The sequence below is a fragment of the Ogataea philodendri genome, assembly GCF_020536065.1.
Source record: "Ogataea philodendri strain CBS6075 chromosome Unknown scaffold22, whole genome shotgun sequence".
NCBI classification, from domain to species: Eukaryota; Fungi; Ascomycota; class Pichiomycetes; order Pichiales; family Pichiaceae; genus Ogataea; species Ogataea philodendri.
In genome coordinates, this window is record NW_025763874.1 from 1 (window position 1) to 26,790 (window position 26,790).

The 26,790-nt window shown below is 46.0% G+C and overlaps 22 protein-coding genes across 22 annotated transcripts; 10 read left to right on the plus strand and 12 right to left on the minus strand.

The window, feature by feature from the left end:
* Positions 1-1,204: 1,204 nt before the first annotated feature.
* OGAPHI_001641 (uncharacterized protein) lies at positions 1,205-3,115 on the plus strand (the record flags this gene model as incomplete). The annotated part of the gene is made up of 1 exon (XM_046202424.1): positions 1,205-3,115. The coding sequence occupies one exon, from the start codon at positions 1,205-1,207 to the stop codon at positions 3,113-3,115; it is 1,911 nt and encodes a 636-aa protein (XP_046063428.1).
* On the minus strand, positions 1,226-4,266 carry OGAPHI_001642 (uncharacterized protein; the record flags this gene model as incomplete). Its single annotated transcript, XM_046202425.1, has 3 exons — positions 1,226-1,886; positions 2,109-3,002; positions 3,437-4,266. The coding sequence occupies 3 exons, from the start codon at positions 4,264-4,266 to the stop codon at positions 1,226-1,228; spliced, it is 2,385 nt and encodes a 794-aa protein (XP_046063429.1).
* A 104-nt stretch (positions 4,267-4,370) lies between these two features.
* Positions 4,371-5,213, plus strand: OGAPHI_001643 (uncharacterized protein; the record flags this gene model as incomplete). Its single annotated transcript, XM_046202426.1, has 1 exon — positions 4,371-5,213. One exon carries the CDS (start codon positions 4,371-4,373, stop codon positions 5,211-5,213), a length of 843 nt encoding a protein of 280 aa, XP_046063430.1.
* A 278-nt stretch (positions 5,214-5,491) lies between these two features.
* OGAPHI_001644 (uncharacterized protein) lies at positions 5,492-6,907 on the plus strand (the record flags this gene model as incomplete). The annotated part of the gene is made up of 1 exon (XM_046202427.1): positions 5,492-6,907. The coding sequence occupies one exon, from the start codon at positions 5,492-5,494 to the stop codon at positions 6,905-6,907; it is 1,416 nt and encodes a 471-aa protein (XP_046063431.1).
* A 535-nt stretch (positions 6,908-7,442) lies between these two features.
* Positions 7,443-9,365, minus strand: OGAPHI_001645 (uncharacterized protein; the record flags this gene model as incomplete). Its single annotated transcript, XM_046202428.1, has 1 exon — positions 7,443-9,365. One exon carries the CDS (start codon positions 9,363-9,365, stop codon positions 7,443-7,445), a length of 1,923 nt encoding a protein of 640 aa, XP_046063432.1.
* Positions 8,235-8,999, plus strand: OGAPHI_001646 (uncharacterized protein; the record flags this gene model as incomplete). Its single annotated transcript, XM_046202429.1, has 1 exon — positions 8,235-8,999. One exon carries the CDS (start codon positions 8,235-8,237, stop codon positions 8,997-8,999), a length of 765 nt encoding a protein of 254 aa, XP_046063433.1.
* A 68-nt stretch (positions 9,366-9,433) lies between the features above and the next one.
* On the minus strand, positions 9,434-10,060 carry OGAPHI_001647 (uncharacterized protein; the record flags this gene model as incomplete). Its single annotated transcript, XM_046202430.1, has 1 exon — positions 9,434-10,060. One exon carries the CDS (start codon positions 10,058-10,060, stop codon positions 9,434-9,436), a length of 627 nt encoding a protein of 208 aa, XP_046063434.1.
* A 46-nt stretch (positions 10,061-10,106) lies between these two features.
* Positions 10,107-10,559, plus strand: OGAPHI_001648 (uncharacterized protein; the record flags this gene model as incomplete). The annotated part of the gene is made up of 1 exon (XM_046202432.1): positions 10,107-10,559. One exon carries the CDS (start codon positions 10,107-10,109, stop codon positions 10,557-10,559), a length of 453 nt encoding a protein of 150 aa, XP_046063435.1.
* A 73-nt stretch (positions 10,560-10,632) lies between these two features.
* Positions 10,633-11,012, minus strand: OGAPHI_001649 (uncharacterized protein; the record flags this gene model as incomplete). Its single annotated transcript, XM_046202433.1, has 2 exons — positions 10,633-10,911; positions 10,971-11,012. The coding sequence occupies 2 exons, from the start codon at positions 11,010-11,012 to the stop codon at positions 10,633-10,635; spliced, it is 321 nt and encodes a 106-aa protein (XP_046063436.1).
* Positions 11,013-11,129: 117 nt separating this feature from the next.
* Positions 11,130-12,620, minus strand: OGAPHI_001650 (uncharacterized protein; the record flags this gene model as incomplete). Its single annotated transcript, XM_046202434.1, has 1 exon — positions 11,130-12,620. The coding sequence occupies one exon, from the start codon at positions 12,618-12,620 to the stop codon at positions 11,130-11,132; it is 1,491 nt and encodes a 496-aa protein (XP_046063437.1).
* A 371-nt stretch (positions 12,621-12,991) lies between these two features.
* Positions 12,992-14,233, plus strand: OGAPHI_001651 (uncharacterized protein; the record flags this gene model as incomplete). The annotated part of the gene is made up of 1 exon (XM_046202435.1): positions 12,992-14,233. The coding sequence occupies one exon, from the start codon at positions 12,992-12,994 to the stop codon at positions 14,231-14,233; it is 1,242 nt and encodes a 413-aa protein (XP_046063438.1).
* Positions 14,234-14,503: 270 nt separating this feature from the next.
* Positions 14,504-16,693, plus strand: OGAPHI_001652 (uncharacterized protein; the record flags this gene model as incomplete). Its single annotated transcript, XM_046202436.1, has 1 exon — positions 14,504-16,693. One exon carries the CDS (start codon positions 14,504-14,506, stop codon positions 16,691-16,693), a length of 2,190 nt encoding a protein of 729 aa, XP_046063439.1.
* OGAPHI_001653 (uncharacterized protein) lies at positions 15,865-16,260 on the minus strand (the record flags this gene model as incomplete). Its single annotated transcript, XM_046202437.1, has 1 exon — positions 15,865-16,260. The coding sequence occupies one exon, from the start codon at positions 16,258-16,260 to the stop codon at positions 15,865-15,867; it is 396 nt and encodes a 131-aa protein (XP_046063440.1).
* Positions 16,694-16,739: 46 nt separating the features above from the next.
* Positions 16,740-17,594, minus strand: OGAPHI_001654 (uncharacterized protein; the record flags this gene model as incomplete). The annotated part of the gene is made up of 1 exon (XM_046202438.1): positions 16,740-17,594. The coding sequence occupies one exon, from the start codon at positions 17,592-17,594 to the stop codon at positions 16,740-16,742; it is 855 nt and encodes a 284-aa protein (XP_046063441.1).
* A 181-nt stretch (positions 17,595-17,775) lies between these two features.
* OGAPHI_001655 (uncharacterized protein) lies at positions 17,776-18,315 on the minus strand (the record flags this gene model as incomplete). The annotated part of the gene is made up of 1 exon (XM_046202439.1): positions 17,776-18,315. The coding sequence occupies one exon, from the start codon at positions 18,313-18,315 to the stop codon at positions 17,776-17,778; it is 540 nt and encodes a 179-aa protein (XP_046063442.1).
* OGAPHI_001656 (uncharacterized protein) lies at positions 17,794-18,309 on the plus strand (the record flags this gene model as incomplete). The annotated part of the gene is made up of 1 exon (XM_046202440.1): positions 17,794-18,309. The coding sequence occupies one exon, from the start codon at positions 17,794-17,796 to the stop codon at positions 18,307-18,309; it is 516 nt and encodes a 171-aa protein (XP_046063443.1).
* A 76-nt stretch (positions 18,316-18,391) lies between the features above and the next one.
* Positions 18,392-18,997, minus strand: OGAPHI_001657 (uncharacterized protein; the record flags this gene model as incomplete). The annotated part of the gene is made up of 1 exon (XM_046202441.1): positions 18,392-18,997. The coding sequence occupies one exon, from the start codon at positions 18,995-18,997 to the stop codon at positions 18,392-18,394; it is 606 nt and encodes a 201-aa protein (XP_046063444.1).
* Positions 18,998-19,095: 98 nt separating this feature from the next.
* Positions 19,096-20,235, minus strand: OGAPHI_001658 (uncharacterized protein; the record flags this gene model as incomplete). The annotated part of the gene is made up of 1 exon (XM_046202443.1): positions 19,096-20,235. The coding sequence occupies one exon, from the start codon at positions 20,233-20,235 to the stop codon at positions 19,096-19,098; it is 1,140 nt and encodes a 379-aa protein (XP_046063445.1).
* Positions 20,236-20,361: 126 nt separating this feature from the next.
* OGAPHI_001659 (uncharacterized protein) lies at positions 20,362-23,523 on the minus strand (the record flags this gene model as incomplete). The annotated part of the gene is made up of 1 exon (XM_046202444.1): positions 20,362-23,523. The coding sequence occupies one exon, from the start codon at positions 23,521-23,523 to the stop codon at positions 20,362-20,364; it is 3,162 nt and encodes a 1,053-aa protein (XP_046063446.1).
* Positions 23,524-23,696: 173 nt separating this feature from the next.
* OGAPHI_001660 (uncharacterized protein) lies at positions 23,697-26,493 on the minus strand (the record flags this gene model as incomplete). Its single annotated transcript, XM_046202445.1, has 3 exons — positions 23,697-24,882; positions 25,072-26,147; positions 26,470-26,493. The coding sequence occupies 3 exons, from the start codon at positions 26,491-26,493 to the stop codon at positions 23,697-23,699; spliced, it is 2,286 nt and encodes a 761-aa protein (XP_046063447.1).
* On the plus strand, positions 23,885-24,503 carry OGAPHI_001661 (uncharacterized protein; the record flags this gene model as incomplete). The annotated part of the gene is made up of 2 exons (XM_046202446.1): positions 23,885-23,925; positions 23,990-24,503. The coding sequence occupies 2 exons, from the start codon at positions 23,885-23,887 to the stop codon at positions 24,501-24,503; spliced, it is 555 nt and encodes a 184-aa protein (XP_046063448.1).
* On the plus strand, positions 26,282-26,734 carry OGAPHI_001662 (uncharacterized protein; the record flags this gene model as incomplete). The annotated part of the gene is made up of 1 exon (XM_046202447.1): positions 26,282-26,734. One exon carries the CDS (start codon positions 26,282-26,284, stop codon positions 26,732-26,734), a length of 453 nt encoding a protein of 150 aa, XP_046063449.1.
* Positions 26,735-26,790: the final 56 nt, after the last annotated feature.

A 26,790-nucleotide genomic window follows, 5' to 3' on the forward strand; every position in this document is an offset into this window, starting at 1 on the left:
GTGGTTCTGTTCATCATCCTCAGGAATTCTGCTTCCAGAAGTGGAACCACCAAATGAAACAGGATCATCATGATCTGAGCTAGAGGGGGAAACAACCAAGTTCACATAGCAAGGCTGGTTATAAATAACTGTTCCTGGTGAGTTATGAACATGATTGGTTATCCCGCCTTGTGAAGGGCTCGGATTGGAATGCATAAAACTATTTTCACCAAACATGCCCTGCTCGCTTGGCTGATTTCTTGATGAACCCGATTTTCCGTCCATTTGTGAAGACAAGAGATATTGATTAAATTTTGATTTAAGACCAAAAAGGAAGCTAAAATGAGCGGTGTGAGGTGTGTTAAAACTCGTCGATCTTCTCGATCGACTCGATATACTTATCCGGTTCCTTACTCTTACGTGTTCCATCCTTATTAGCTCAGTTGGTAGAGCGTTCGGCTTTTAAGGATTCCAATTCGGAAGTCGACCGAAATGTCCAGGGTTCGAGCCCCTGATGAGGAGCGCACTTTTTTTTTGAATCTGAGCTGTCCCAATTAAGCCTTTTCTTGGCTGCACCTTTTTTTTCCTTGGCCGAAACCTAATCTCATTTAAAGTTATCAGGTGATCTAGGGTCTGCCTCGTGACTAGAATTTTAGTCTCGAAGACGGGATGCATACTTAACGTACTTTGTTCTATTGGCTACTTTTACCGAAACGCAGCTAGAATTGTGGAATAGGGTTAAAGGGACTGGGTAAGGAGACATCGGACCAACTTAATTTGCAAAAACTGCCTGTATTTGACTTAACAATAGCCGATATGCATTACACGGTGGCTAGTGACTGAAAAAAAAATCTTGGAGGTGCTTGACATTAAGGCTGGAGAAGAGGATCTGTGAAGCGTAGAAATGAGCAAATTAACTAGCCAAGCCGTAATTCGAGATGTAAAAACGTACTAACACCTCTTGGATATATCTTTTCCTTCAACATACCCCCATACCCATCTTATATACCATCATGACGTGAAAAGGGTCTTACAAGATTCGACTAAAATTTTCATCACCGCCACACCGGTCAGATGCATATTATCAAAAAAATCAGTGCAGTCCACATATTCAGCCAATCAATACAAGTTGATAATTGTATTGGACGAAAAATTGGGCTATATATATCGACGGATCCCCAATTAGCTTTCTCATCACACATATACAAATTTCGTTCTGGGGAGAATGAGATTGTCTCTTGTTTCTTCAGCTTTTTTTGCAGCTGCTGCTTTGGCAGAAACCCATGTTTTCAACTGGACTACCGGTTGGGTCAATGCAAATCCCGACGGAACTTATGAAAGACCAGTTATTTCTTGTAACGGTGAATTCCCATGGCCTGACATCAGGGTCAACAAGGGTGATCGTGTCGAGCTGTACCTGACGAACGGATTCACGGATGCTAATACCACATTGCATTTCCACGGTCTGTTCCAAGAACACAGCACCCAAATGGACGGTCCTCCTTTGCTCACTCAGTGTCCTATTGCTCCTGGTGACACCATGTTGTACAACTTTACTGTTCCTGATCAAGTCGGTTCTTTCTGGTACCACTCCCATACTTCTGGTCAATATATGGACGGTATGAGAGGTACTTTTGTGATTGAGGACCCTGATCCTCCATACGAATGGGATGAGGAAGTTGTCATTTCCTTGACTGAATGGTACCATGATGACGTTAATACTTTGACTTCCAGCTTTTTGAATGTGTACAACCCAACTGGTGCTGAGCCAATTCCTCAGAACCTGCTGATGAACAACACCAGAAACAACACTTGGCACGTCAAACCAGATACAACCTATTTGGTGCGTCTGATTAACATTGGTGGTTTCGTTTCTCAGTACCTTTACATGGAGGACCACACCTTCACTATCATCGCAGTTGATGGTGTCTATGTGGAAAAGAACGAGACCGACGAGATTTACATCACCGTGGCCCAGCGTTACGATGTGTTAATCCACACCAAGAACGACACGTCTAGAAACTATGCTTTCATGCAAAAGTTCGACGAGACCATGTTGGATACCACTCCTGATGACCTGGTTCTTAATGCTACCAATTACATTGTCTATAACGACAGTGCAGATTTACCAGACGAGTACACCATTGACAATTATGACACTGCTTACTTTGACGACTTCTACCTTGTTCCTCTGGATAAGAAAGAAGCTTACGACAGCTATGATTATCAGGTCACTCTGGACGTTGTCATGGACAACCTTGGAAACGGTGTTAACTATGCCTTCTTCTCTGGAGTTTCCTATGTTGCTCCAGTTGTTCCTGCTCTTGCTACCGTCATGTCTGCTGGTGAAAATGCTACGGATGCTACTGTTTACGGAACCAACACCCACTCGATTGTCCTGCAGAAAGACGAAATCGTGGAAATTGTCCTCAACAACCAGGATACAGGTAAGCATCCGTTCCACTTGCACGGTCACGTGTTCCAGGTCATTGAAAGAGGTCCAGACTACAGCGACGAAGCTTCTCCAATCAGTTACAACGAGTCTGCTCCGTACGATGTTCCTGAATATCCAATGCAGAGAGACGTCTTGTACGTGCAACCTCAGTCCTACTTTGTGATCAGATTCAAGGCTGACAACCCAGGTGTCTGGTTCTTCCATTGCCATATTGAATGGCACTTGATCCAAGGTCTTGCCATGGTGTTCATTGAGGATCCTCTTGGAATCCAAGCCAACGAGACCTTGACTGATAACTGGAAGCAGGTCTGTGAAAACGTCAACATGAGCTACGTTGGTAATGCTGCTGGTAACGACAAGGACTTCTTCGACCTTACTGGTCAAAACGTCCAAGAAAAAGCTCTTCCTGCTGGTTTCACTGCCAGAGGTATTGTCGCTCTGGTGTTCTCTGCTGTCAGTGGTGTTGTCGGTATCATCGTTATTGGTTGGTACGGAATGTCCGATATCCCTAACCTTGAAAAGAGAGTTCTTGCTGGTCTTAACCCAGACGAGAGAGCTGCTTTCCTGGCTGAGGATGACAACGATGAAGCTGAAGACGAACCAGAAGCTACTGAGGATACCGAGGAAGGAGAATCAGCTAAGCTTGCTGCTAAAGAAGGAACTACTCAAGTTTCTAACTGAACAATTTGAACAACTCCGATACAGTCCAGTCAACACTCTTTTCTTATTTGTGTGTGCCTAGAAAAGATTAACGACTGGAAAGTGTCACCATACTGTTATCCCCAAACCGAAAAGTATATGTGTGTGTGTACGCGTGTGTGCGTGCGTGTGTGTTTTCTCTATCGAGGGTGACTTTAATTAGTACTACTCTCTCCCGTTCTAGTTTTTCCGTGTGTGAGTCAAACGTTTTATAATTAATATATGAAGACCACTTTAAAATCTAATATAATACACTGCAACTATCGAAACATGAACCCATCGCCCCCACCTTGTTTGCGCCACCGGGGCTCCAGAATTGTGTGATTCTCGGCCATTAACAATCTCCAGGCCTCTTGGATGTGGTCCGGGGTGAGCTGGTCTTCGTCGTCCGGGATCTTGATCCGGTAGTTATCGTAAGTGGTGCGGTCTTTGCCAAGGTCGGGAACGTTTGGTATTTCGGAGTAATCGAGTTTCTCCAGTTCGTCTTCGTATGCTTTCAATTCTCGTTTGTGCTGCAGCTGTTCCAGCACGCGCGCCTCGTTCTGTCTTCGTTGCACCTCTTTCGCCTTCTCCACCACCTCTCCCACAAAAACTTTGCCGACACCGGCCAGGATCTTGGCAAAGTCTGTTCCGACGTTGTAGCCAATCGCACTATTGACCAGTTTCTTGATTCCTCCCGTGTTCAAGTTCGTTCTTCTGAAATACTCATACCTGCTGAGCTGTTCCGAGTCCATGTTTTCCACCAGTAGCTGCTGTCGTTGGTTCATGTTCATCTTTGTGGAAATCTCCTCCACCTCGATTCCAAACATATCCAATAACTCGCCAATATCCTCGCCGTCACTGTCTCCATCGATTCCCAGATCCTCTTCGCGTTTCCTCTTGAGCAATCTCTCGGCCAATTCCACATCTTTCTGTTCCTTGATCGGTTGTTCCAAATATTCCTCCGCTTTCTTCACATCCAAGGGAACACCGTCCTCATCAACAGGCTGCGAATACGCCTTCGACTGCTGTCTGATCTTGGCCCGCTCCTGCGCAAGCCGCTTGACCTCATCCGAGCTCATCTGGCGATTGGTGACGGGCGGCAAAACCTCTTCCACCTCCTCAACGTCACTAATTTCCTCGTGTTCTGACATTAACGAAATAATTAAGTGCCAGATTTTTTTTCTTAATCCACCCCCCACCTTGGTCGCTGCGTCCGGCAAGATTAAAAAAATATTTAGTCAGTGTTTCTCCAGACATGACCTCGCAGGATTTCGAGCTCCGCGAGCAGGACAGATGGCTGCCTATTGCGAATGTGGCGCGGCTGATGAAGAACACGCTTCCGGCTACGGCCAAAGTTTCCAAGGACGCGAAAGAGTGCATGCAAGAGTGTGTGTCTGAGTTTATCTCGTTCATAACAAGCGAGGCCAGCGATAAGTGTTTGATGGAAAAACGTAAAACCATCAACGGAGAGGACATTTTGTACTCGATGACGAACCTGGGATTTGAAAACTACAGCGAGGTGCTCAAAATCTACCTGGCAAAGTACAGAGAACAGCAGGCTTTGAAGCAAGAAAGAGGAGAAATTCGAAAAAAGAAGGTGTCCAAGAAGAACGGCTTCACAGAGGATACCATGGACCAGGAGGACGAGGGTGAAGAGGACCTGGACTCGGGAATGAAGAAAGAAGAGGAAGATTTCCTGGAATATCCAGTGGACGACACGGACTCCAAAGACCAGCCCAAATCCCACTTCGAAGAGAGCGAATACGTCCAACAGCTTTACGAACAGGACTACGGCGACCACTCGCACTATCCTCATAATCCGCAATATCATAATACCCATCAAGACAACGATATAACGGTGAACCACTTGAAAAATTCAGAGTCGACAGAAATCAGCTCGCCCACCGGCGCCAAACACTTGGATACGGCCAAACTCAAGTCCACAGAGAAGGTGGTGGCCACTACCGACGACGCTACGCTGTCTCTGAACCTGAACGATAATGTTCCAGAAGCAGTTTCCGAGACAGAAGAGCTGGCTTCTTTGACCAACGGCCATCACGGGGCAAACGTGCTGTACCGTTACCAGGAGGACTTTTGAACGGAACATTGTATATTAGCGACCATCCTTTATTTATAGTTCTTGTATCAAGTAGGTGATTGATTGATTATTCAGGCTGTGCGAAGAAATTAAATATTTAGACATTATTATTGCAACGTCATCATACTACGAACACGTTGCCTGAATCGAACCCATGGCGTTTTTCCACAATGTCTTCTACACCCACTGCTGACTCGATCAGCACTTCTCCGCCCCCGGCGTTTAACCTCGCGCGGGCCGCCAGTGTTCTGATAGCAGGACAAACGGTCATAAAAATAATGACTTTCACGCTCAACCAGGTGTTACTTCGATCTGTGAGCCCTACGGGGCTAGGATTCGCCAACATGGTTGAGTTTGTCATAGGATCCGTGCTGTTTATCAGCAGAGAGCCAGTGAGACTTGCGCTCCAACCGCTGGATCCAAGTGCCAAGAACTTTTACCAGACAGTGATAAATTTCTCCTATTTGGGGCTCGCAGTCTGCGGAGCACTGGTTGTTCCTGTTTTCTACTGGCAATTGGACTTGAGCGGGCTTCAATTGCATCCATGGGAGTACCAGTTGGGGATTGGAGCGGTTTTGGCCTCTGTAATCCTCGAACTACTTAGCGAGCCGTTTTATAACTTAAACCAGGCACAGCTCAACATGGCAAAGAGAGCCAAAATAGAGAGTATGGCCTCGTTTGTGAAATGCGCCGTTCAATTCTTTGTTGTCACGCGATTGGCAATTGGCTCGTCTACAGACGTGACCTTTGTGTTTGGCTACGTGATTTCCCAGTTCTGCTACTCGCTCACTATTTTTGGATGCTACTCCAAATTCAGATTAATATGGCCCACGAAAACATCAGAGGGCATTTATTTAACCACATCAACGTTTAACTACCTCAGATCGCTGTTTGTGCAGCTGGTGTTCAAACATTTCCTTACCGAGGGAGACAAATTCGTGCTGAACCAGCTGTTTCCAATATTCGACCAAGGTTACTACTCGGTTGTGTCGAATTACGGGTCGTTGCTAGCCAGAATCCTGTTCCAGCCAATCGAAGAGTCCCTGAGGATGAACGTGTCTAAACAGTTTGCCTTGAAGCTCAACACCAAATCCACCATGGCCACACTCAATAATACAATATTCAAGGTTGCAACGCTTTATATATATCTGCTGACACTGATACTCATCTTTGCACCAGTGAATTCGAGCTACCTGGTCAACCTGGCGTTCGCGTCGTTCCCAGACAAGCACAAGCTGTCGCAAGTGTTCCAGATCTACTGGTACTATCTGCCGTTTTTGGCTGTCAACGGGGTCACAGAGGCACTGTTCAATTCGATCTACACCGACTCGAAACACGTGAGTCAGTATTCCAGACTGATGCTGGTGAACTCTATCTGTTTCTACGCCACGTCCACGTACTTTATCCAGTACCGGGACCTCGGTCTGGTTGGTCTGGTGGTTGCCAACTCGATCAACATGGGGGTGCGAATAATCTTTTGTTTTGTCAAGCTACGTTCCATCATCGACTTCAAATCTCAGCAGTGGCAGAAGTTTGTCTACTTCTGGACGGCCTCGATAGCTGTCGTTGCTATACAGATGAGCGTGATTGGCCACGAGACCACCACGTCGCTGGAGTTTGCCAAAAGCTTTCTCCTGGGACTTGTGCTACTTGTTGTGATTGCTGTTCTAGAGCGCAAAAATATATTATCATAATCCAACCTTGGTGCGACAATATGGACAACTATCACACTCCTGATACCAACTGCCCAGACATCCGCTATGGAACGAGTGTCGACAGTGAAGCAGAACTGTTTGCTTGCTCTCCAACTCATCTCGACATATCAAACATAACCCGTTCATCATCACAGCAGCCTGTCTGTTGACTGCTGGCAATTTCATTAACATTAACTGGAACTGGCGCATCCGCACACACCTTCGAAGGCTCTGGACCGTCAGTCGGGCCACCTGCAACATCGTGGTCGTCTGGCATCGTGTGTAATAAATAAACAGAAACACGAATAGATTGAACACACCAACACGCGAAAAAAGCTTGGAAAACGCCGTGCTGGCCATCTGTGGCGACATATAATACAACGATCCCGACGTGGCTGCGCCCAGACCAAACCTCTTCATGCTGGAGTAGCGAGCGTGGTCTTGCCGTCGTGTGCTCATTTAATCTTAGATAAAAAAAAAAAAACTGCGGCAATCAATGTCACATGCATTTTAGTCACCCAATTTATTCACTATATTAATTTTCAAGCCCAAACAGTCTGTAGAGTAATTCGTGGGTCTCGTGCTTGTTGACCATCAAGTTGAAGTTCGAGCGGCCTTTCCACAATGGAAGGAACAGCTCCTCCTTGTCCTCGCCACGGTTCACCTCAACAAAAAAACATCCTTCAGGGAAGTCTGTAATCTCCTGCATAAACTCAGGGTCCACTTTATCCTCCCGCAATTTATTCACGTTTGGGAACGGCTCGCTCAACAAAATCTTCAACAGATCAAGGTTGATCTGGAAAGTCCGGTTTGGTCCCAGATGCTCCTTCAAAATAGGAACAGACTCGTACTGTACTCTCCATGGACATGCTTGCTGCGAGTACTCTGCTCTCTGAGAAATAAACATCTTCACACCCGCGTAAATCAGCTTCAGTTTGCGCTCGTTCGTCTCGATGATCTTCTTCACAACAGGAGCAACGTAGTAGATGGTTCTCAGAGCCTCGCCGGTAGCGTTTCTGACCAACATTGTGTCTTTTGAGAAAGACTCCTTGACTTGATAGAAATCCCAACACTTTTGCAACTCCTCGTTGTCAGGCGGCAGAAACACAAACGGTTCCTCGTTCGCGTCTCTTGGAAGTCTCTCCTTCTTCACTGGAGCAAGAACAGCCGACTCGGCGTTCTCTGTCTTGGTCTCCAGCTTCATTTTCTTGCTGGCTGGCTCCTCGTCCTCTCTCAACTCTTCATCGGGATCAACCTTCTCCAAAACAGTAATGAAGAATCCACCCGTGTTCTGGTCATGTGGATACACTCTCATACAGTTCTCCAAATGGAACTCCTTGGCCTCCTCCTCGGTAGGAGAAAACACGCCGTTTGGAAGACTGTTGGTGTCAGTCTCCTTGGTCTTTTCCTCCCAGTCCTTACCGAATGTCTTCCACGAAGAAACACCAGGCCGTCTCTTCAATCCAACAAGCATGTCGCTGCAGTCAACGGTCTTGACCTTTCCGCCCCATCTGCGAAGAGCAGCAGCGATCACTGCCTCGTTTTCAATCGGACTGAGCGAACATGTGGAGTAAACAAGTCTTCCTCCCTTCTTCAAAAGCTGCAAACCTCTCATCAGGATGTTGAGTTGCAATGGATGCAGTCCCAGAGCATTTCCGATTCTCCAGTCTTTCCAAACAGTGAGGTTCTTTCTCATGGTACCATCACCAGTACATGGGACGTCACACAGAATTCTGTCAAACTTAATGTAGTCTCCGTCCTCGGTAAGCTTCATTTTCGGGAAAAGCTGAGCATCGTGGTTCACAATCACAAAGTTCGGAGAGTTCAACCGTTTCACCTGATGCACAAGCATATGAGACCGCTTGTAATCAGAATCGTTGGCAACAACAACACCTGTTGGCTCGGCACCTCCACTGTGGAGGGCCTCGATCAGCTGGGCGGTCTTGGAACCTGGCGCAGCACACATGTCCATCACGAAATGGTGTGGTTGCACGTCCAAAAAGAGCGGAGGAATCATCGAAACAGCCTCCTGACGGGAAATATTTCCAACCTCGGTCTCAACAACCAAGAACTTCTGAGTAGAAGCGTATAATGGGTTCTTTTTCACGACCGACTTTGGCAAATCGATCTGATATCCAAGCTGGCCTGGGTACCAAGGGAACGGAAATGGTGGTTTGGAAGTCTCGTCGTCTGCGTTTTGCAAATTTGGCATGTGTTTTGTGGTGAAAAGGTCGCAAATTTCGTGTGCATGCTTCTTGAAACCGGTGATTCTAAAAGTCAACGGCAGATCTTGCTCGCATGTTTTTTTGAACTGATCAAACTCCTCCTCTGGAATCAACCCTTGTGCTTTATAATATCGCTCCCATTGATCGTTCTTGCGCTCGATCTCCTTCCAGTAGCCTCTGTTCTCACGCTTCCCGGACTGATTACCGTTCTTGTTGCCTCTCTTCTTTCCCATTTGTGTACTATGTAGACGAGCTCTGTGAAATATTTTTTCCATAAAAATTTTTGAGACCGACGCCCCACTCACGTCGATCGACTCGTGTCTGCCCCAGGTTGGATTCTGTGTCCCTTGCGGCGATAGTAGTTGGCGCGTCGCTTGCGTTTCAGTATATCTGTCAGATCCTCTACCTGGTCCAGCTCCATGTAATATTTGAACGTGTCGTTGTCCTTGTCGGCGAGATCTCCAATCCACTTCTCAACAAGGACTCCCATAGCCAACAACGCCGATCCGTCACAGAAGCGCGTGAACAAGAGGTCCTTCTGCGTGTCTGGTATGGTTTTATCCCGTTGGATGCGGTCAACGAAATAATAATGCAACGCTTTCAACAGTTCTGAAGAAGGCAGATCCACAGACGTGTGTTCCTTGATTTCGTCTCGCGTCAGGTACTTCAGTTCACCGGGATCGACCTTGAAGACACCATTGAGCAATTCGTCCGGTGCAATGGGTCTTCCCTTGGACTTATAACCGACTGGCGTTTTGTACTTGTCCTTGTCGATATCGCTCTTTAGACGTGGTAAGTCTTCCAGATCAACAAGCGTGTCCTCATCTTTCAGTTTGTACTTTAACGATCGGCCGGTAGTGTAGTGCCCGGCGCTTGATTCGTATATATTTAGCTTTTTAGCGCTCTTGGAGTTTAAGTCCACATTCATATAGAGATAATCTTTTTTACCAGCTTTTTTTAGATTAATATAATTTATGGATAACCAACTTAGCCAGCTTGAAAGCGTTAATGATACAATCAGGGCACTCGCGCAGAAGATATCGAGCAAGGAGGTAGAGCTGAGGGGTCTGAAGGAGGAATACGCCACCAAAATTGGTGTTCTGGATGGATATCTCAATAAGCTGAAAAATTCTGGAATATTGCAAGAAGGTGATAATACACTGGAAGATTTTAATCCTTTGCAGCCCATGAAGTGTCCGAACTGCGACCATGTGCTATACAACAATACCGACGAATCAAAATACGTTCTTCTACCAAACAGAACGAAATCAAACACAATAACTACAACTCAATCACCAGAAAACTCTACAAAACATGCACAGCTATCCAAGTCTCGGAAATCCAAGAAGCTGACATGTTCCCATTGTTTAAAACAAGGACACAAACGAGCGCAGTGTCCTGAGATTTTGTATGGAAAATCCGGTTAATAATGTACACATAAATGTAGCAACGGTTGAGGCCGTGTCCTGCACTATTTCACTGTTTTTCTATCCAAAAGTATCACTTTCCTCCAATCTTGTCTCCGGAGCTGGCCATGGCCTCTCTTCTACTGGCGTCCTGAAGAAGGTTCGTGTCGACCAAGCTTGGGTTTATGTGAATGTATCTGATGTTCGATCCTCTGATAAACAGATTGCGAACTGCTATCAGGTGAGGGTATTTTGTTGTGTTTGCAGAGATGTTGTCGAGTTTCAAATTGAGGTATTGGTCAATCGATTTAAGGGTTCCCTTGATTTCAACGTCGTTTTTGAGCTGTTTGTTAGTACTTTCATGATGTTTCAACTTACTTCAACGGTGATCTAATTGTTAGTTACGGAATTCTCAATATTGCTCAAACTTACCTCCTGGTCCACCAGCGTCTTGAAAAAGGAGAAAAACAGCATTGCTCAAGAAGTGTCTGATGTTTTCCAGTGTTGAATTTCTATATTAATTTTTCGTATTAGAGCCGACCTAAAAAATGACAGACTAGTTTTTATATACAGGCATTATGTACAGGCTTATCATTTCAGGATCGGGTTGTTGGCCTTGGACTTCTCGAGGAAGTTCTTCAACAACATCAAGTTCGATCTAGTTGGTTTCTTCAGGTGGCAGACGGTGATCAGAACGGAGGTCAACAAAGCCAGAGCACCACCTTGGTGTGCTGCTGCCAATTCGATAGGCACCAGCCATAGCAAAGTACAGATTCCAAGGGTCACTTGCAACGATACAACTCCCATAGAGATATTGAGCCATTTGTAGGCTGGTCTGGGGATGATCGACCTGATCCGGTGCGAATACATGTGCAGAGCAAACACCGAGCATAACGTGAGAGTAGCCATGATCCGGTGATTCAGCTGCACGGTTGCCGGGTTCTCAAACATGTTTCTCCAAATTAAGTCAGACTGGTCGGCCAGGCGCGAAAAGACAGGGGAAAACAGCTCGTTTGCAGATGGAATGTAGTCGTCTCCCATATGAGGGAAAGTGTTGTAAATTAATCCTGCATCCAAACCTGCAACCATAGCTCCAGACATGGCAGTGACAAAAACAAGTCCCAGTAATCCCTTACTGAGCCTGCGGAACAACTTCAAAGATGGAGATTGTATCTTTTGGAAGGTCTCCAGATACTCCTTTGGGTGTTTCATTATATCATGGTCTCTAAGGATACCGAAACCAGTAGAGATCATAGTGCAGTACACCAAAAAGGCAGCACCCAGATGAGCAGTCAATCTATACTGAGAAACTGTTGGCTTGGACTTACGTTCTTCGAGCAATTGCTCGTCAATTCCTGAATACACCATCCACCAGCCAATGGCTCCTTGCAAACCGATCAGAGCACAAATTCCAAGCAGCTTGAATGCAACAGGAGGAGAAACTTGTCTGCGGGCAATGTAGTATAGAGTCGGCAACACAAAGACGGTTCCGATAATTCTACCCAACAGTCTATGAGACCACTCCATGTAAAAAATGAACTTGAACTCTTCCAAGGTGATGTGCGAGTTGAGAAGTTTGAATTCTGGAGACTCCTGGTATTTTTTGAACTCTTCTTCCCAGTCCTCCTGCGTTCTTGGAGGAATGGCTCCGGTAACTGGTTTCCATTCGGTGATCGAAAGTCCGGACTCGGTGAGTCTGGTGAGGCCTCCCAAAATAACAATCGCAAACACCAGAATCGAGGTTCCGATACACAAATAACCCAGGTTTTTGTTTGTATTTGCAGGCCATTTGGATCGTCTGATAGTTTTTGTGGCTTGCTGGAACGAGATCGGAGTCGTTGAGAACATCCGCTTTTGACTCAAGCCACTCCGGATAGTACTTGGTCTAATCAAGTTCGATTTTGGGAGTGCCAGAGTATGTGTAGAGGAAAAATATGGGATGGTGCTCAGCTGCACGGCCTTTGGTTTTCTCGCTCCAATCCCGAGAAACTGAGAGCTGTGTTTCACAGACGTGTTCTTGAAACCGGCCTTCAACAAAGACGAGTTTTTCACAAAGAAAAACTGACTTCGACAGAATAACATGGCGTATCAAAAATTGATTATTATTTAAATCGTTCTGAAAGGTTGAAAAATCAACCGATTATTTTTTTCTTCCTCCCTCTAAAATAAGCACACCTTTACACCACGATCAATTAGACGCCTGTTTCATCCCTCTAACATTTTCGGCGGCAAGAAATCTTTTGGGCAGTGTAACAATACCAAATTGGGACACACTACAAAAAAATTGTTACAAAAGGAACCCCCTTTAATTGCCTAAGATATAAAGAACCTGAATCACGGAACTGTGTTTGAACCATCTAAACAGAGTTTCTCATATCAGTCCATCTCAACTTAGTCAACACAACCGCTCAGAATACCATACCGGATTCCAATTCAATGTGTTTATAGTAAAGATGTCACAGACCCCACCCTATACCCCGGTATTTGAAGTGGCTTCGGCAACGTTTGAGGACTCAAAAACTGTCTCGAGCACGTCAGGCACTTCTCTTCGAACCGATACGATTACGGTTGACACAACGAATGTCAGTAATTCCGCTGCTACTGATTCGTTTTATTACTCGCCAACTTCCCCAGCGCCACACAAGTTCGACAATACGCATGATCTTCTTTCGAATCTGTTAGATACCAAGTGTCAGGTATCGTCCAAGCTACCCGAGATTCCAAAGACTTCCTCTAAGACCAACTCGCCAGTTCCTTATAAGCTGAAGACGGAACATTTGGAATCGTTTGTTCTTTCGCCCGAGGTGTTTGAAATCAAGCTAGACAAGATGATCGGCAAGGGCTCGAACTCCTACGTTCATCTGGCTACTTTGGCTACCAGAGAAGTGAACTCTGTGGCAATGAATATCGCAATAAAAATTCCTACCGCTAAAAACAAGGTCAAGCTATTGGAGCGAGAAACAGAGTTCATGCTTACTTTGAGAGACTACAGAGACAGCAAGTGGTTCAGAAAGTTTGGCGACAGTTCTTTCCCGTTTGTTGATGCCTATGGACTTTATTATCTCAGCAAATCACAATTCCCAATGATGAAAAAGACAGATACACTTCCATGCTTGTTAATGAAAAACTACGATACAGACCTTTATAAATTCATCAACGAGAAGAAGCAAACCACACAGGCTACTGAGCCGGCTATTGGGCTTGATAACTGGTACCAGCTTCTCGATTTCATTTTAAAGGGGCTTCAAGTTCTTCAAGACATTGGGGCTGTCCACTGCGACATTAAAACAGACAACATATTGGTGGGGACCACATTAGGTCCACGTCCAATATTCAAGTTCATTGATTTTACGTCCTCTTCAAAAATTATAGATATCCATGAACAGCCCGAAATGACGTTGCAATTCACACCTCCGGAACTTTTGAAAGACCAAACAAAGCTCCCCGATTATGCTACAGACCTGTATAGTGCTGGTCTTGTGCTGCTGCAGGCGGCTACGGGACTCCCGCCTTATAGCGGATACGATTACGATCCGTACTATCTTATCAGTTTGGTGAAGGAAGGAAAAGTGTTTGAGTTGCTCACCCGAGAGGAAACCAACCGGATCACGGGAAACAGTCATGTGCACCAAATTCTTGATGCTATTCTCTTGAAACGGCGCAGTTTAGAAGAAGTTATAGGACTTAGTCAATGAATAACGACAGTTCAACCAGATCCCTACCGGCGCGTCGATCGTCTAAGGGCTGTAGATAATGAAAATTTTAAGGGAGGGAAAAAAAAATTAATTTATTTCTTGTCAAAAGTTATATTCTAATCTTTGTACACGTTCGCAGTTCATAACAGCGATTGAGATTCAACTGGTTACACCTTTACACGCGCTTCTGTGTATTTGTGTTATTGATAGGTCAACAAGACACGTTCAGTTGATCAATGCAATAGATAGATCGGACAAAAATATTGGGATATGACGCCGACACCTTTAAATGATGATCCGATCAGTGATCTTCGGGATCACGAAGCTGATACAACGAAAGCATCTCAGGGAATTTCCACGCCGACACAGTTACCGATGTCTACTCAGTCTCTGAAATTCAAATCTCCAGACAGAGCAGAGGGATCTGATAACATTCAAGCATATGCAATGTTGGATTTTGAGAATTTTACCTTTTATGTGCAAACGATGCAAATATTACTTGGAAGATTGGTTGAAGGAGATACAAGCACAGACTCTTTGGACGTTCATCTTGGACAACAGAAGGCCATTTCTAGAAGACACGCAAAAATATTCTACAACTTTGGTAACCAACGGTTTGAGTTATCTGTTGTGGGGAGAAACGGGGCCTTTGTCGACGATATGTTTGTTGAAAGTGGGGTCACTCTCCCTTTGAAGGACAATACGCGAATACAGATTGGGGAAACGAGGTTCAAGTTTATTTTACCAACAGACGAAACCGTTTCTAATTCGAAAAACGGGAAGCAGATCAAACCAATCAATCCATCAGATGCAGTTAGTTTGAAAACATCGTTTTCCAACACCCAGGAGAATAGCAGCGGCAGCTCGAGAGAAGGTTCTTTGACTCCGCAGCATATGAAAGGTGCCGAGACCAAGTCTGCGCCTGTTCTCAAGCTCGGGGACGATTTTGTCAACGAGCTTCGTGCAAATGCTGAGGCCTCGGTTGTGAAGCGAGAAGAGGCTGCCGCAGCTGCTGCTGCTTTTGCAAGAGATGGTACCTCTTCTCCAATTCCAGACAGTCTGAATGCCTTTGCGGGGCGCTCTCAGCAGTTTATTCAGTCTGCCAAAGACCGACTCAAGAAACCTTTGAAGCCGGTTAAGAAAGTTTACAAGCCGGAAGAAATTCCAGAAGAGTACCGAACCAAGCCGAACTTCTCGTACTCGACGCTCATTGCAGAGTGTTTGAGACAAAAGGGCACGCAAAAAGGAATGTCTCTTTCTGAGATCTACAAAGGAATCCAGGAATTGTATCCTTATTATTATTATTGTCCTGATGGGTGGCAGAGTTCGGTCAGACACAACCTTTCGCTGAACAAGTCATTCCGCAAGGTGTGCAAGGAAGGAAAGGGCTGGCTTTGGGGTCTTGACGAAGAGTATTTTGCTGAGAAGGAACGGTTGAAGCGCAAACAGATCGAACTGGCCAATATCAAGGCCACACAGCATCTGCAGACGCTTTCCCAGCAATTCCAACAACAGCAGCCGCCTCGTTCCAGTCCCGAAACGTCCAGTTCTCCTGCAAACGAGACGAACACCCCGGAAACAAATTCGGGGTCCAAATTGTCTGGCGACACAAAGAAAGCCCTATCTTATCTTCAGAAAGAGCTTATCCGTCTAACCAAAGACCGCAAAATGTACGATAAAGAAACAACCACCCAGATCCTGACGCAGGCGCTCGCAATGACCATTGCCCAGGTGAACCAGGCCGCAAAGAATGCAGGAATCCAAGGGTTCCCATTGGTGACCTTGATTGATAAGAACCCTGCCCATATCACCAAGATTTTGTCTGCAGCATTGAATGCTGCCACCATCCAGGTGACCAAGAAGAAAGGACTGACTCCTCCCGCAAGCACGCCGCCGCCGGCTCCTCCTGCTACCAAACCCGCAGAGCCTGTTCCGCCGCGGTCGGCTGCCCAACAGTTTGCCAGACCGTCGCCGCAGGTCCCAAAGCCTCTTGCGTCTTCCAATTCTATCAAGCCGATTTCATCCATCCAAGCGGGAAACTCCTCGGCGCATCCACCAACGTCTCATTCTCCTATCCCATCGATAAGAAAGCCACAATACTACGGTAAGCCTTCGTCTGTGGTTCCTCCTAACGCGAAACCTGTTAATAAACCGGGACTCCAGAAACAGACGAGCTACGACAACGAGAGCATCCAGCTACAATTCCAGAAATTCTCGCATCCAACACCTCCTGTCACTGCAGTTTCGAAAAATAAACCAGAGCTGGAAGACATGGAGCTCAAGATGATGTTGGATAACATGGACACCGACAAGGACACGCCGAAAGAACTTGATCTGGACAACTTTTTGGCTCAGCATTCTCAGGAAGTCGACTTCGAGACCAGAAAAAGATCATTGGACACTCTAGACTTGACCAAAGAAGACGAACCCGAATACAAGTCTTCTAAAGTTGAGCAATAATTGTATATGCGCAGATGCGTTGTATTGTGAACCGATATATGATAAATCATGCTTCAACGTTGTTGAACGACTTTTCTTTCTCCTTGATTTCCCAGAACAGGGCACCAACATCGTGGTTTCCGTGGAACACCCATCCTTGTTCAGTCACGTGGAATAAATTGATCGAACCACCAGAGTAAGCGTCTCTGTGTGCAGCTGCGAGAATGGCCCTCTTACCCAGGTAAAGAGCGTCGTCCACAGACAGTTCCCATTTGTAATTAGTATCAAGAACACCGTAAGCGAAAGTCTGACCAGAGCCAACACAGAACAGGTCGCCTTTCAATCTTGTTCCATCGGAATCGACATAATATATGGTAGGACCTTCTTTTGGAGTGTAACCACAAATCATCGTTCCCATTCCCAATCCCATTCCTTTGTAACTGTAAACGAGATTACTCAAAATCTTGGAAGCAGCACAAACCGAGATTCTCTCTTTGTTTCTGAGCTCGTGCAATCTGCACTGGGTACCCAACCAGGTCTCCCAGTATTGACAGTCACACGCGGTACCGGCCATGGTTCCCAACAACATTGGATTGATCTCAATGACCTTCTTGACGGTTTGGGAGGCGATCCAATTTCCGGCAGAAGCTCTCGAATCGACAGCCACAATGATACCACCCTGGAATCTAAACGCCAAGGTGGTGGTACCGTGTGCCATTCTTATTTTACAATCGGAGTTGGAGTCATAATCTGTGTGTGCTCTAAGGAAGTCTGTTGGCTGTGAGATAGGAGGAACGGCGATGCTTGGGGCCAGCGAGTTGAGCGATGGCTGGAGTCTCTGAAACTCGGACGATGCCTCTTCGAGTTCTTGCTCGAATTGAGTCTTGTAGGTGAATCTTTTCCCGATATCAGCAATAGACATGGTGACAGAGATGGTTACAGTATTTTGCCACTGGTAAATAAACTTGGGCCGCCAAAAACCCGTGCACCAGACAGGGTTTCAAAAACCGCACAAGATCACATGATTTTTCATTTGCCCGTACTGTCTGCCAATTCTGGTGGTGTGTGGATGGATGAAAAATTTTTGTACATCAACTCTTGAATTATCTTGTATTATCGACATGTCGAGCCAAAACCCTATGAAAGAACTCAAGATTGAGAAGTTGATTCTCAACATCTGTGTTGGTGAGTCTGGTGACAGATTGACCAGAGCATCCAAGGTGTTGGAACAACTGTCTGGTCAAACTCCAGTGCAGAGCAAAGCCAGATACACTGTTAGAACTTTTGGTATCAGAAGAAATGAGAAGATCGCCGTTCACGTTACTGTCAGAGGACCAAAGGCTGACGAGATCTTGGAGAGAGGATTGAAGGTGAAAGAATACCAACTCAAGGACAGAAACTTCTCCGAGACCGGAAACTTTGGTTTCGGTATCCAAGAACACATCGACCTTGGTATCAAGTACGACCCAGGTATCGGTATCTACGGTATGGACTTCTACGTTGTGATGGGTAGAGCCGGTTTCAGAGTTGCAAGAAGAAAGAGAGCTAGGGGTACTGTTGGTGTTTCTCACAAATGTTCTAAGGAGGACACTATTTCTTGGTTCAAGGCTAAGTACGATGCTGACGTTCTTGCTTAGATACATACTCGATAATTGTCATAAGTTATAATATGTGAGCGTAGCTGTAATGTTTTTCTTGGTAAGTCGTTATACGTAGTCATTAATTCTCTGCCTCATGAAGAGCTGCCTCGACTCCAATGTCCACCAGCTCCTCCAACTTCTCCGACCACCTGGTCTTCAAATAGTCATTCAGCGGCTCGAACTGCGTGCACTGACGTTTCCGTTCGCCATTAACCTGTTCCCTTTGTCGTTTCTTGCGCTCGATCGTTCTTTCTAATGCGTCCTGATGCTGTTTCAAATTATCTAGATGGACCATCCACTTGTTCTTGTTGGTCTCCTGTGCGTTCTCTTGCGTGTTGAGAACAAGGGTGCGGTACCGCAGCTGCGAATAGGATAAAGCCGTCTTCATCTTCTTGATATCCAGTTCGTTTTGTTCGTTCAGCAGGTTGCTGTAATTGGACAAACTGATACCGCCCACTCCATCCTCGGTCACTGGGAGACTTCTGTCCTCGTCTCCAATGCATGATGGGTCGTTTGCGAGCTTTGGATGCAACTGGTTCAGGTTGAACTTCATGAGTTCCTCCTGAATCAAATCGTCAACAACGGCCAACACGTCGTTGGAGGGCTCCGGGTCGATATACGGCAAATAATCAAACACCCCTTCCTGTTGAGGGAAGCTAGCCACCTCTGCTTGCGAAGGCAACATATTGTGAGGCGTCTGGTTTAGAGAAGCAAAGAAGGTGTTTGAATTATTAATATATTTTTTTTGTTGCCTTGATATTCATAATTACACCTCGCTCCAAATTATAATTTCCGCTTGCCGTACGGCACCTCGTAAAAGACGCTTCCGACGAGACAGCAAAGCGCCATCAGCACGCCGAATGTTGCGTAGATGGTTCCCACGACACGAAACGGGCCTACGCCGAAAGTGTTGTAGAACTCGGTGATTCCCAAACTCAACGCGCAAACTGGGAAAGGCACGATCCAGTACGTTTTGTTAAACTTTGGCAGGCCATACACCGCCCACATGGCAAACCCTAGAAACGTAAAGAAGAAGCCTATGGCAATGAGCGAAAGACCAATCATCCCTGTCATGAACTTGATGCTAGTTCCTAGCTGCACAGAGTCAATCTGGCCCTTCAAGGGGTGTGCTACCAAATAGGTGTGGAGATTATTCCCGTTTAGAATAATTCCCCACGCACCGTGACCTATCAGCCCGATAGGCGCAAACGGACTAAAAAGTAGCTGTTTGGGTGGGAGCTTGTAAATGAGCATCTTCCAGATGAAAATGCCGATCAGGCAAACCCCGATGATGACGGAATTGGCCCAAAGTAGATACGTCAATAGAATCATCATCAGCTGAAGCCGGCTTGAGTACGACACGAACGCCGAGCAAATCAGCGCTCCACAGGACCCGCACACGGTCAACGGTAGTATCGGCAGAATCAGTTGCGGGTTCAGTTGTGCCTGGTCTATCTTACTCTTCCAAAATAGCACGAAAACTAAACCCCACCCACAGAGCAACGCCATGATAAAATTCAAAAACCACATGATCACCAGCCCAACTTTGAAGCTCTTGTGGTAGTGGGCCGTCACCAGGTGGATCATGTTGATGATGGTGCTAAAACCCATGGAATACGGAGCAAGAAACACATTGAACTGGATTTCGGTAGCAAGTTGCACTCCAAACCCTCGAAACCAATATAGCTTTAGAATGAGAAACACATTCACCATGAGGAACAGTAAAAGCGATATGGCCCACATGATCAGCCCAAAGATGCGGAAAACGCCAAACTCGTACGGAAACCTAAATAGTACCCCAGAACATATTCCAGTGGTCATAAATGCAACGTTCCATATCGGATGATAGTTTTTGATCACTACGTCTTTGAAGAAAGAAGACTTCTCCTTTAGATCTCCAGACTCAACCCCATTGATATCCATCTGTACAGGTCTAAAACAATTTTGTCTATATACTTCTAGGCTATACTATTTATTCTTTTTAAATGACTAATAAACGGCCTTTTTCTGTTGCACAGCCTTGTTCTCGGGGGTGGGTCACAGATCAAGTCATGACCGGTCAGCCAGAATCTCGTCAATCATGTCGATCATGCATGAAGACCGGTCTGGCAAGTCCGGCTTGTCCAGTTCGTCCCGCAGATCGCGAAATGCCGACTTGAATTCCCGCAACATGAAACTTTGCGGTCTGCGCTCGTACAATAGCTGGAACACTCGTAGCACCTGGATCGGGTCCACCAGTTGCGGCTGCGAAAGCCGTTCAAAAAGACAGTTGAGAAGCTCCTCCGAGGAGCACATGTAGTTGTATATGCTGAATGCCTGTGGGTGTTTTTTCTGTGTCTTTGTCCATAATATTTGGTATTTCTGGAGAATCTTCAAAAGCTCGCCAAGAAACGGGCCCAGCTCCTCGTTCACTTTGAGACTCGCCAGGAACATGCTCACAAGCGCTGGCTTCTTCCGGAACGTCTCGTCAAGAATGTCATCCTCGGCCTGGACCAGCTCTGAGATGCGTGTAATGGCATCCACATGCCTGCCGGGCTCTCCAAGAACAATAATAGGGATCTCAATGGCACCGTACCGTTTGCAGACATGCGAAAGCTCTGTGTTCCCAACCGCGTCCATAAACAGATTGATTATCTGGGTCCTAACAGACTCTGTGCGTTTGTTGTTGGGAAATAGTCTCAACAGATGCGAAAACAGTTCAATACTGCTGGGAGATAAAAGATCGGCCTGTCTGTCTGGATCCAGCAAACAGAGTTTGTGCAGAAGCGGGATCACACATTTCACAAACTTCTCATACACTCGGGAACAATCTTCAGTGGATAGGTCCTCCAATATTTGATCAGAGACGTGTTGGATCTGGGTGCTATCCAGCTGCTCCAATACTTGCTCAACAAGCTTCCCACACCGGTGCACGATCTTGACTATCTCCAGTTTGAGCTCAAACGGTATCTTGTTGAACCTTCTGAATAAACAAGTGAAGAAGTCCTTGGTGAAGAATTTGCTGCATTCGTAGTTGGAAGAATAGTGTGCCACTTTTGCAAGCAGCTTGACGATTTGACCGGCTTCTGCCTCTTTGGCCTCGTTCAAATGACCGCGAATATTGCTCAGACTGAATGCCAGTGTCTGAGGTAGCGAGTGAGAAATCGTGATGGCCGACATGCCTTGCTTCTCAATCTTGTCGTTTCTAAAGAGGTCGATCAGCATATCCACACAATCGTTGAACCTTAGCGGGTCGCCATCTTTTAAAATCGTCACCAAAATCTCGCATATCTCGGTAGATATAACAGATATCGTCGGCAGGTACGACTTGACAAGCATCTTCAGATACTGGAAGACGCAGTCCTCCTCATAGAGCTCCTTAATAATCTTGGAAGTGCAACCACAATGGTAAAACGTGACAAGACTCTGGCTATCGTTCTCGAATAGCTTGATAGCTATCTTCATTAGCTCAATCTTGCAATCGTCGGATTGCTCAACTATTATCCTGGAATTCAACTTGTAGACAAACTTCTGATCAATGAGGCACGAAATTACAAAGTCTAGCCCGGTTTGTACCTTATCGTCGTCGTCCTGGTTCATGGAATCCTCCTTGTCAGAGGCGAACTTGTTGATAAACTGAAGTTCCTCCAGGTCTGCCTCCTCTGTCTTCTCGATTAGCTCTCGAATGAATTCCTGTTTCTGTTCTCGGATATTCACTTCTTGCTGATCCTCGATGCCAAGATCTTTGAAATCATCAATATCAAACATATCAATGAAATCATCATCACTGTCGCCGGAATTGGTTTCCTTGTATATCTCGAGTCTTTGTTTCTTGTTGGTGGTATTGATGGTCATGAGAAGATTGATTGACTGCTCTTCAAAATCGTTATCGTAATTACTTTGAAACAGCTCATTGTACTGCTTCAAGAACCCGTTTCGGTTTTCCTTGTTGACACTCGACCGCATTGAATCATCGAAACGAGCGTCTCTTACTATCCATGGGTGTTTCGAAAGCTGTTCAGCGGTCAATCGAGCCTTGCGATCCTGTTGGAAACAACCATCGGCTAAAAACTTAAAACACTCGTTTGAAATGCCCGAAGGAATTGCAGGAGGTTCCCCTGAGCCAATCGCATGGCATGCTGGGAACGGATCGTGTTGGTAAAAGGGTGGTTGGGTCGTTAGGAGCTCAACAACGGTAGCTCCCAAACTCCAGATATCGGAGGCAGTAGATACTCCTTGTAGCCTGATAACTTCAGGAGCCATCCAGTAAGGCGAACCATTGGCTTCCTTTTTCTTCTTATCACTTCGTAGAGTCTCGATGTCGTCTTTGATTTCGAACTTGGTACTCACGCCAAAATCGGCCAATTTGATGATCCCCTTTTTGAGCAATATGTTGGCAGCCTTGATGTCGCTGTGTATAAAGTGTTTGCGATGAAGGTATATTAAACCGTCGAGTATCTGTTTGGTATACTCAACGACTTCGAGTTCGGGCAATGGCCCCTTGGCTTTGTAGCGGTCCCTAAGGGAGCCACTGTCACAGAACTCCATGATCAAGTTCATGGACGTAGAATTCATGTGGTAATGAAATAGCTTGACAACATTGACATTATCGAATTGCTTCATGATGAGTATTTCGTTCATGAGATGTTCCTGTGTTGACGAGGTGGCGGAAGAACTGGACGGCTGATCTGAATGGTATGAATCTAGCTCTATGACTTTCATGGCGTATATTTCTCCAGTGACGGAATGCTTGGTTTGGTAAACGCCGCCGTATGCTCCCCTGCCGACATGCTTGAGTTTAACGTATTTGGCGAATTCGTCAGAGGAGAGATCAGACATGGCGTGAAGAGTATGATTTCGCAGTTTAGGCAGATCAGGACGATTGGATCGATTTGAGCGATTTGAGCGATTTGAGTGACTCGGACGACCAGATCGATTGATCCGCAAAGCCACAGAGGATTCGCGCTGTTTATTTCCAGTGCGACCCAGCATTTGGCGTTCCTTCTGAGTTAATTGTTGCCCAAGTGTTGAAGAACGACGGTTGTTGTGGTTAACATTGTTTGGGTTCATTTGTTTTAGCGCGTTATCGATTTCATACTGTTGCTGTAGAAACTTCCGTGTAGTGGTGAGCAACTCTGCAGTTTCGAATTCATCTGTGTAGTTATTGTTGTTATGGTCGTCATCTGTTTCTCGGAACAGATCCAGCATGGATCTGCCCGTTTTGTAAGACATTATGCAGATGGTTTCCAAGTTAGTTCTTGTTGATCAGGACAACCGCTATTGAGTAAAAATGGCAGCACATATCAACCGGTTAAGCGCCAGAATTCTTTCAATAGTTCCCTTTATTATTTACCACTGTGTGTTTACATAAATATGTATCATTTTTTTCTCTGTGGATAAAATCGCTACTCTTTATTCCATGACAACAAACTAAGGTCGCCAACTTTCCGCGGGTGGACAAGATTAACAATGAGGAACGCCAAAGATAAAACAAAACAGATTCCGCCTCCAACAATCCAGCTGATTCCCAAAAACGAGTTCTTTCCTCCGATAACGCTTCTGGTTGACAGATAGAGGTACTTGTGGCCCTTGTATGGGGTCACTGGGAAATGGTAGCCAATGTCAACTTGGTACGTACCTGCATGCAGAACGTCCTGGTCGTTTCTGGAAATCATCTTGGAAAACAATGGCAAAGCAGACGTCTGCATCCAGTTCTGGAACTCGTACCATTGGCTGATATCTGGCATGTTTGTCTCGTTGTAGCCGTCGGGATACATCTTGTGCCAGTTAGGAGGAGGAACAACCTCCGAAGGACTGTACTTGGTCTTCTTGAACCGATTTTTGTTGGTAGACCATGCGATGTTCTCTCTGTAGAGCATGTAGTCGGTGTTTGTGTCGTTCACGGCAGTAAAGGTCGAGAAAGTGTCGTTGAAGTACGAGTTGGCGATCAATCCACACGGATAGTATCTTGTTCCGTCTGCGTTGATCGACAAAGGCTCACAATTCTGTCCCACGGTATCCTTGATATCCGAAATGGAGGCAACTTTTCCGTTCAGTTGATCTTCACTGAAACTCTTGGCGTATCTTCTGTGGTTGGCCCAGAAGTTCTTCAACCGGTAGAAAAAGTACACATGGGGCCCAATATCGTTCGGAATTTGGAACTGGACCTGGCAAATGTCCCGCTCCTCGTCAAAGCCGTTCCATATGTATGAGTCGTTGGTAGCCAGCTTCCACTGCGGCTTCACGGTGATTTCGTTCTTGAACTGGAACTTGTAAAGTTGTTCGGGAATCTCGGTGAAATACTCGTCGTTCGCAAGAATCTTGCAATTACTGTAGTCAATCACAAACTCCTGGACACTGTGTGATCCGTACAGCATACCTCCTCCGATTGGAATGAAAATGATGGCAATCACCAGCAGCAACGGAATCACCGTCTTCGGAGTCAAAATCGGATGGTACGCCTTCAACTTCTGCTGGGTGAACGCATTCTCCTTGGGTCTTCTGTTCTTCTTCTTCTCAACCACCTCCGATTGAGAATCACTCAAATCATCGTCATCCTCTTCCATCGTGTCGACCTGCGGATTTTGTCGGCTGTTGAAGTCGTCATCCGACTTGTTGCCGGTGCGCTTTCTGAGTGCAGACAACATGTTAGCTTGAAAAAAACAATGTTCAGTCTTACAGGTGTAAATTTGGAAATAACTGAGCCCGGACCTGAGCCCTGGTTTGAGGTGTAGGCACCCTATAATTGAACTGGATTAATTTACTATGTACAACACCTACTCGGCGGCTTGTTCCTGCTTTGGCTCAGGCTCGGATGGTTGCGGCTTCTTGGCCTCGAACTTGATTTTGCCCAGGCTTTCCAAAAGCGTGGTTTTCTTGCCTATCTCCTGCTGCAACTTCTCGGCAGCCAGAATAAACTCTCTGTTCTTCTCCACGAGCTCGGCGTACTTCGGAGTCTGAGGAAGTTCCGGTGCCTTGGACACACAGTTCTCTAGGTATTTGGCAAGCGTGTAGGTGTTCTCCAGCCCGTAATACATGGAGATCCGGTTGGACTTGTGATAGTCCACGATCTGGAACCCTGAAAAACCGGCAAGTCTCTCCAGAAGTCTGTCTGCAAAAGTGTTCACGCGTTCCTCGGACTGGCCCCCGGCAGCAATCTGGGCCCGTTGCAAGTTGATCATCGCGGAAAGCTGTGCAATGATGGCTGTTTCTAATGTTGTGGTTTTGAACGATGCATTGTGTCTGGCGGTTCTGGTCTTTCTCAAGAACCAGTCCACATCGGTAATTCCTAGCTGCTCGATCTCCATCGCACGCAACAGAACAATCGACTCGGAAATCACAGACTCCGTCTTCAACCGGTTCTTGTAAGCGTTAGTTGAATAGATCAATCTCAAGGTCTCGGATAAACACTTGAACTCGGCCGCCTTGTACAACAGGGACAGTATCACGGATGTTTCTAGCAAAGAAGGTGCATGTTGGTCGAGTTTGGGAATCATGGCAAGCACGTCGTCAAGCTCTGCACGGACTAACAGTCCGTCGATGAAAAATGCAAATCTCCGGACAGATGGAGTAGTAGGCACCTTTCTTGGAACTAGAGGTCTACCTTCGAGGTCCAGAGGGAACTGGTTGATCGATTTGGGAGGATTGCGGTTGTTGTAGACCAGTTCTCTGATTCTGGGAGTCAACGACTTGTAGTAAAGATATTCGTCCACTGTGTCCTTGATCTCGTAGTAGCGGTCGCCGGGAACCCGATTGGCCAGCTGCTGGGTTGTCAGAGACCGGGTCAAATGGCGCAAACCAAGTCTGCTGACCACGGCAGGTCTGTACATGATTTGCATGGTTTTCAAATTTTCAAGCTTGGTGAAAAAACCTTGAAGAAAAAAAAACCAAACCAACTTGTGGTGATGTTACGTAAGCATTGCCCAAAATCACGGCGTATTTTTCTCGAACAAAAAACGGCAATTACTCACATCAATATTTGTTCATCATCATGAGTGACTGGGATTCTGTTACCATCATTGGAAAAAAGGCTAGAGTCGGTGGATCCGGCCCAAAGGAGAGAGTTGTGAGGTCCGAGTCACAGCTGAATGCTGCTAGAAGATCGGGTGCCGTCGTTTCTGTGGAAAAGAAATACGGAACAACCAACGCCAAGGGCGATCCTGAAGGCCAGAGACTTACCAAAGTGGATAGATCCGACGACATTGTGGCTCCTAAGAAGCTGGATGCCAATGTCGGTAAGGCCATCCAAAAGGCCAGACAGGACAAGAAATTCACACAAAAGGACCTGGCAACCAAGGTGAATGAAAAGCCAAACGTGATTAACGACTACGAAGCAGGAAGAGCTATTCCTAACCAGCAGCTGTTGGCCAAATTGGAAAGAGCATTGGGTGTGAAGTTGAGAGGAAAGGATATTGGTTCTCCTTTGTTTGCAAAGAAGAAATGAGTAATGTCAGCATGTAGATGTAGTAGTTAATGGATTTGCCATGATATTCCCACAAA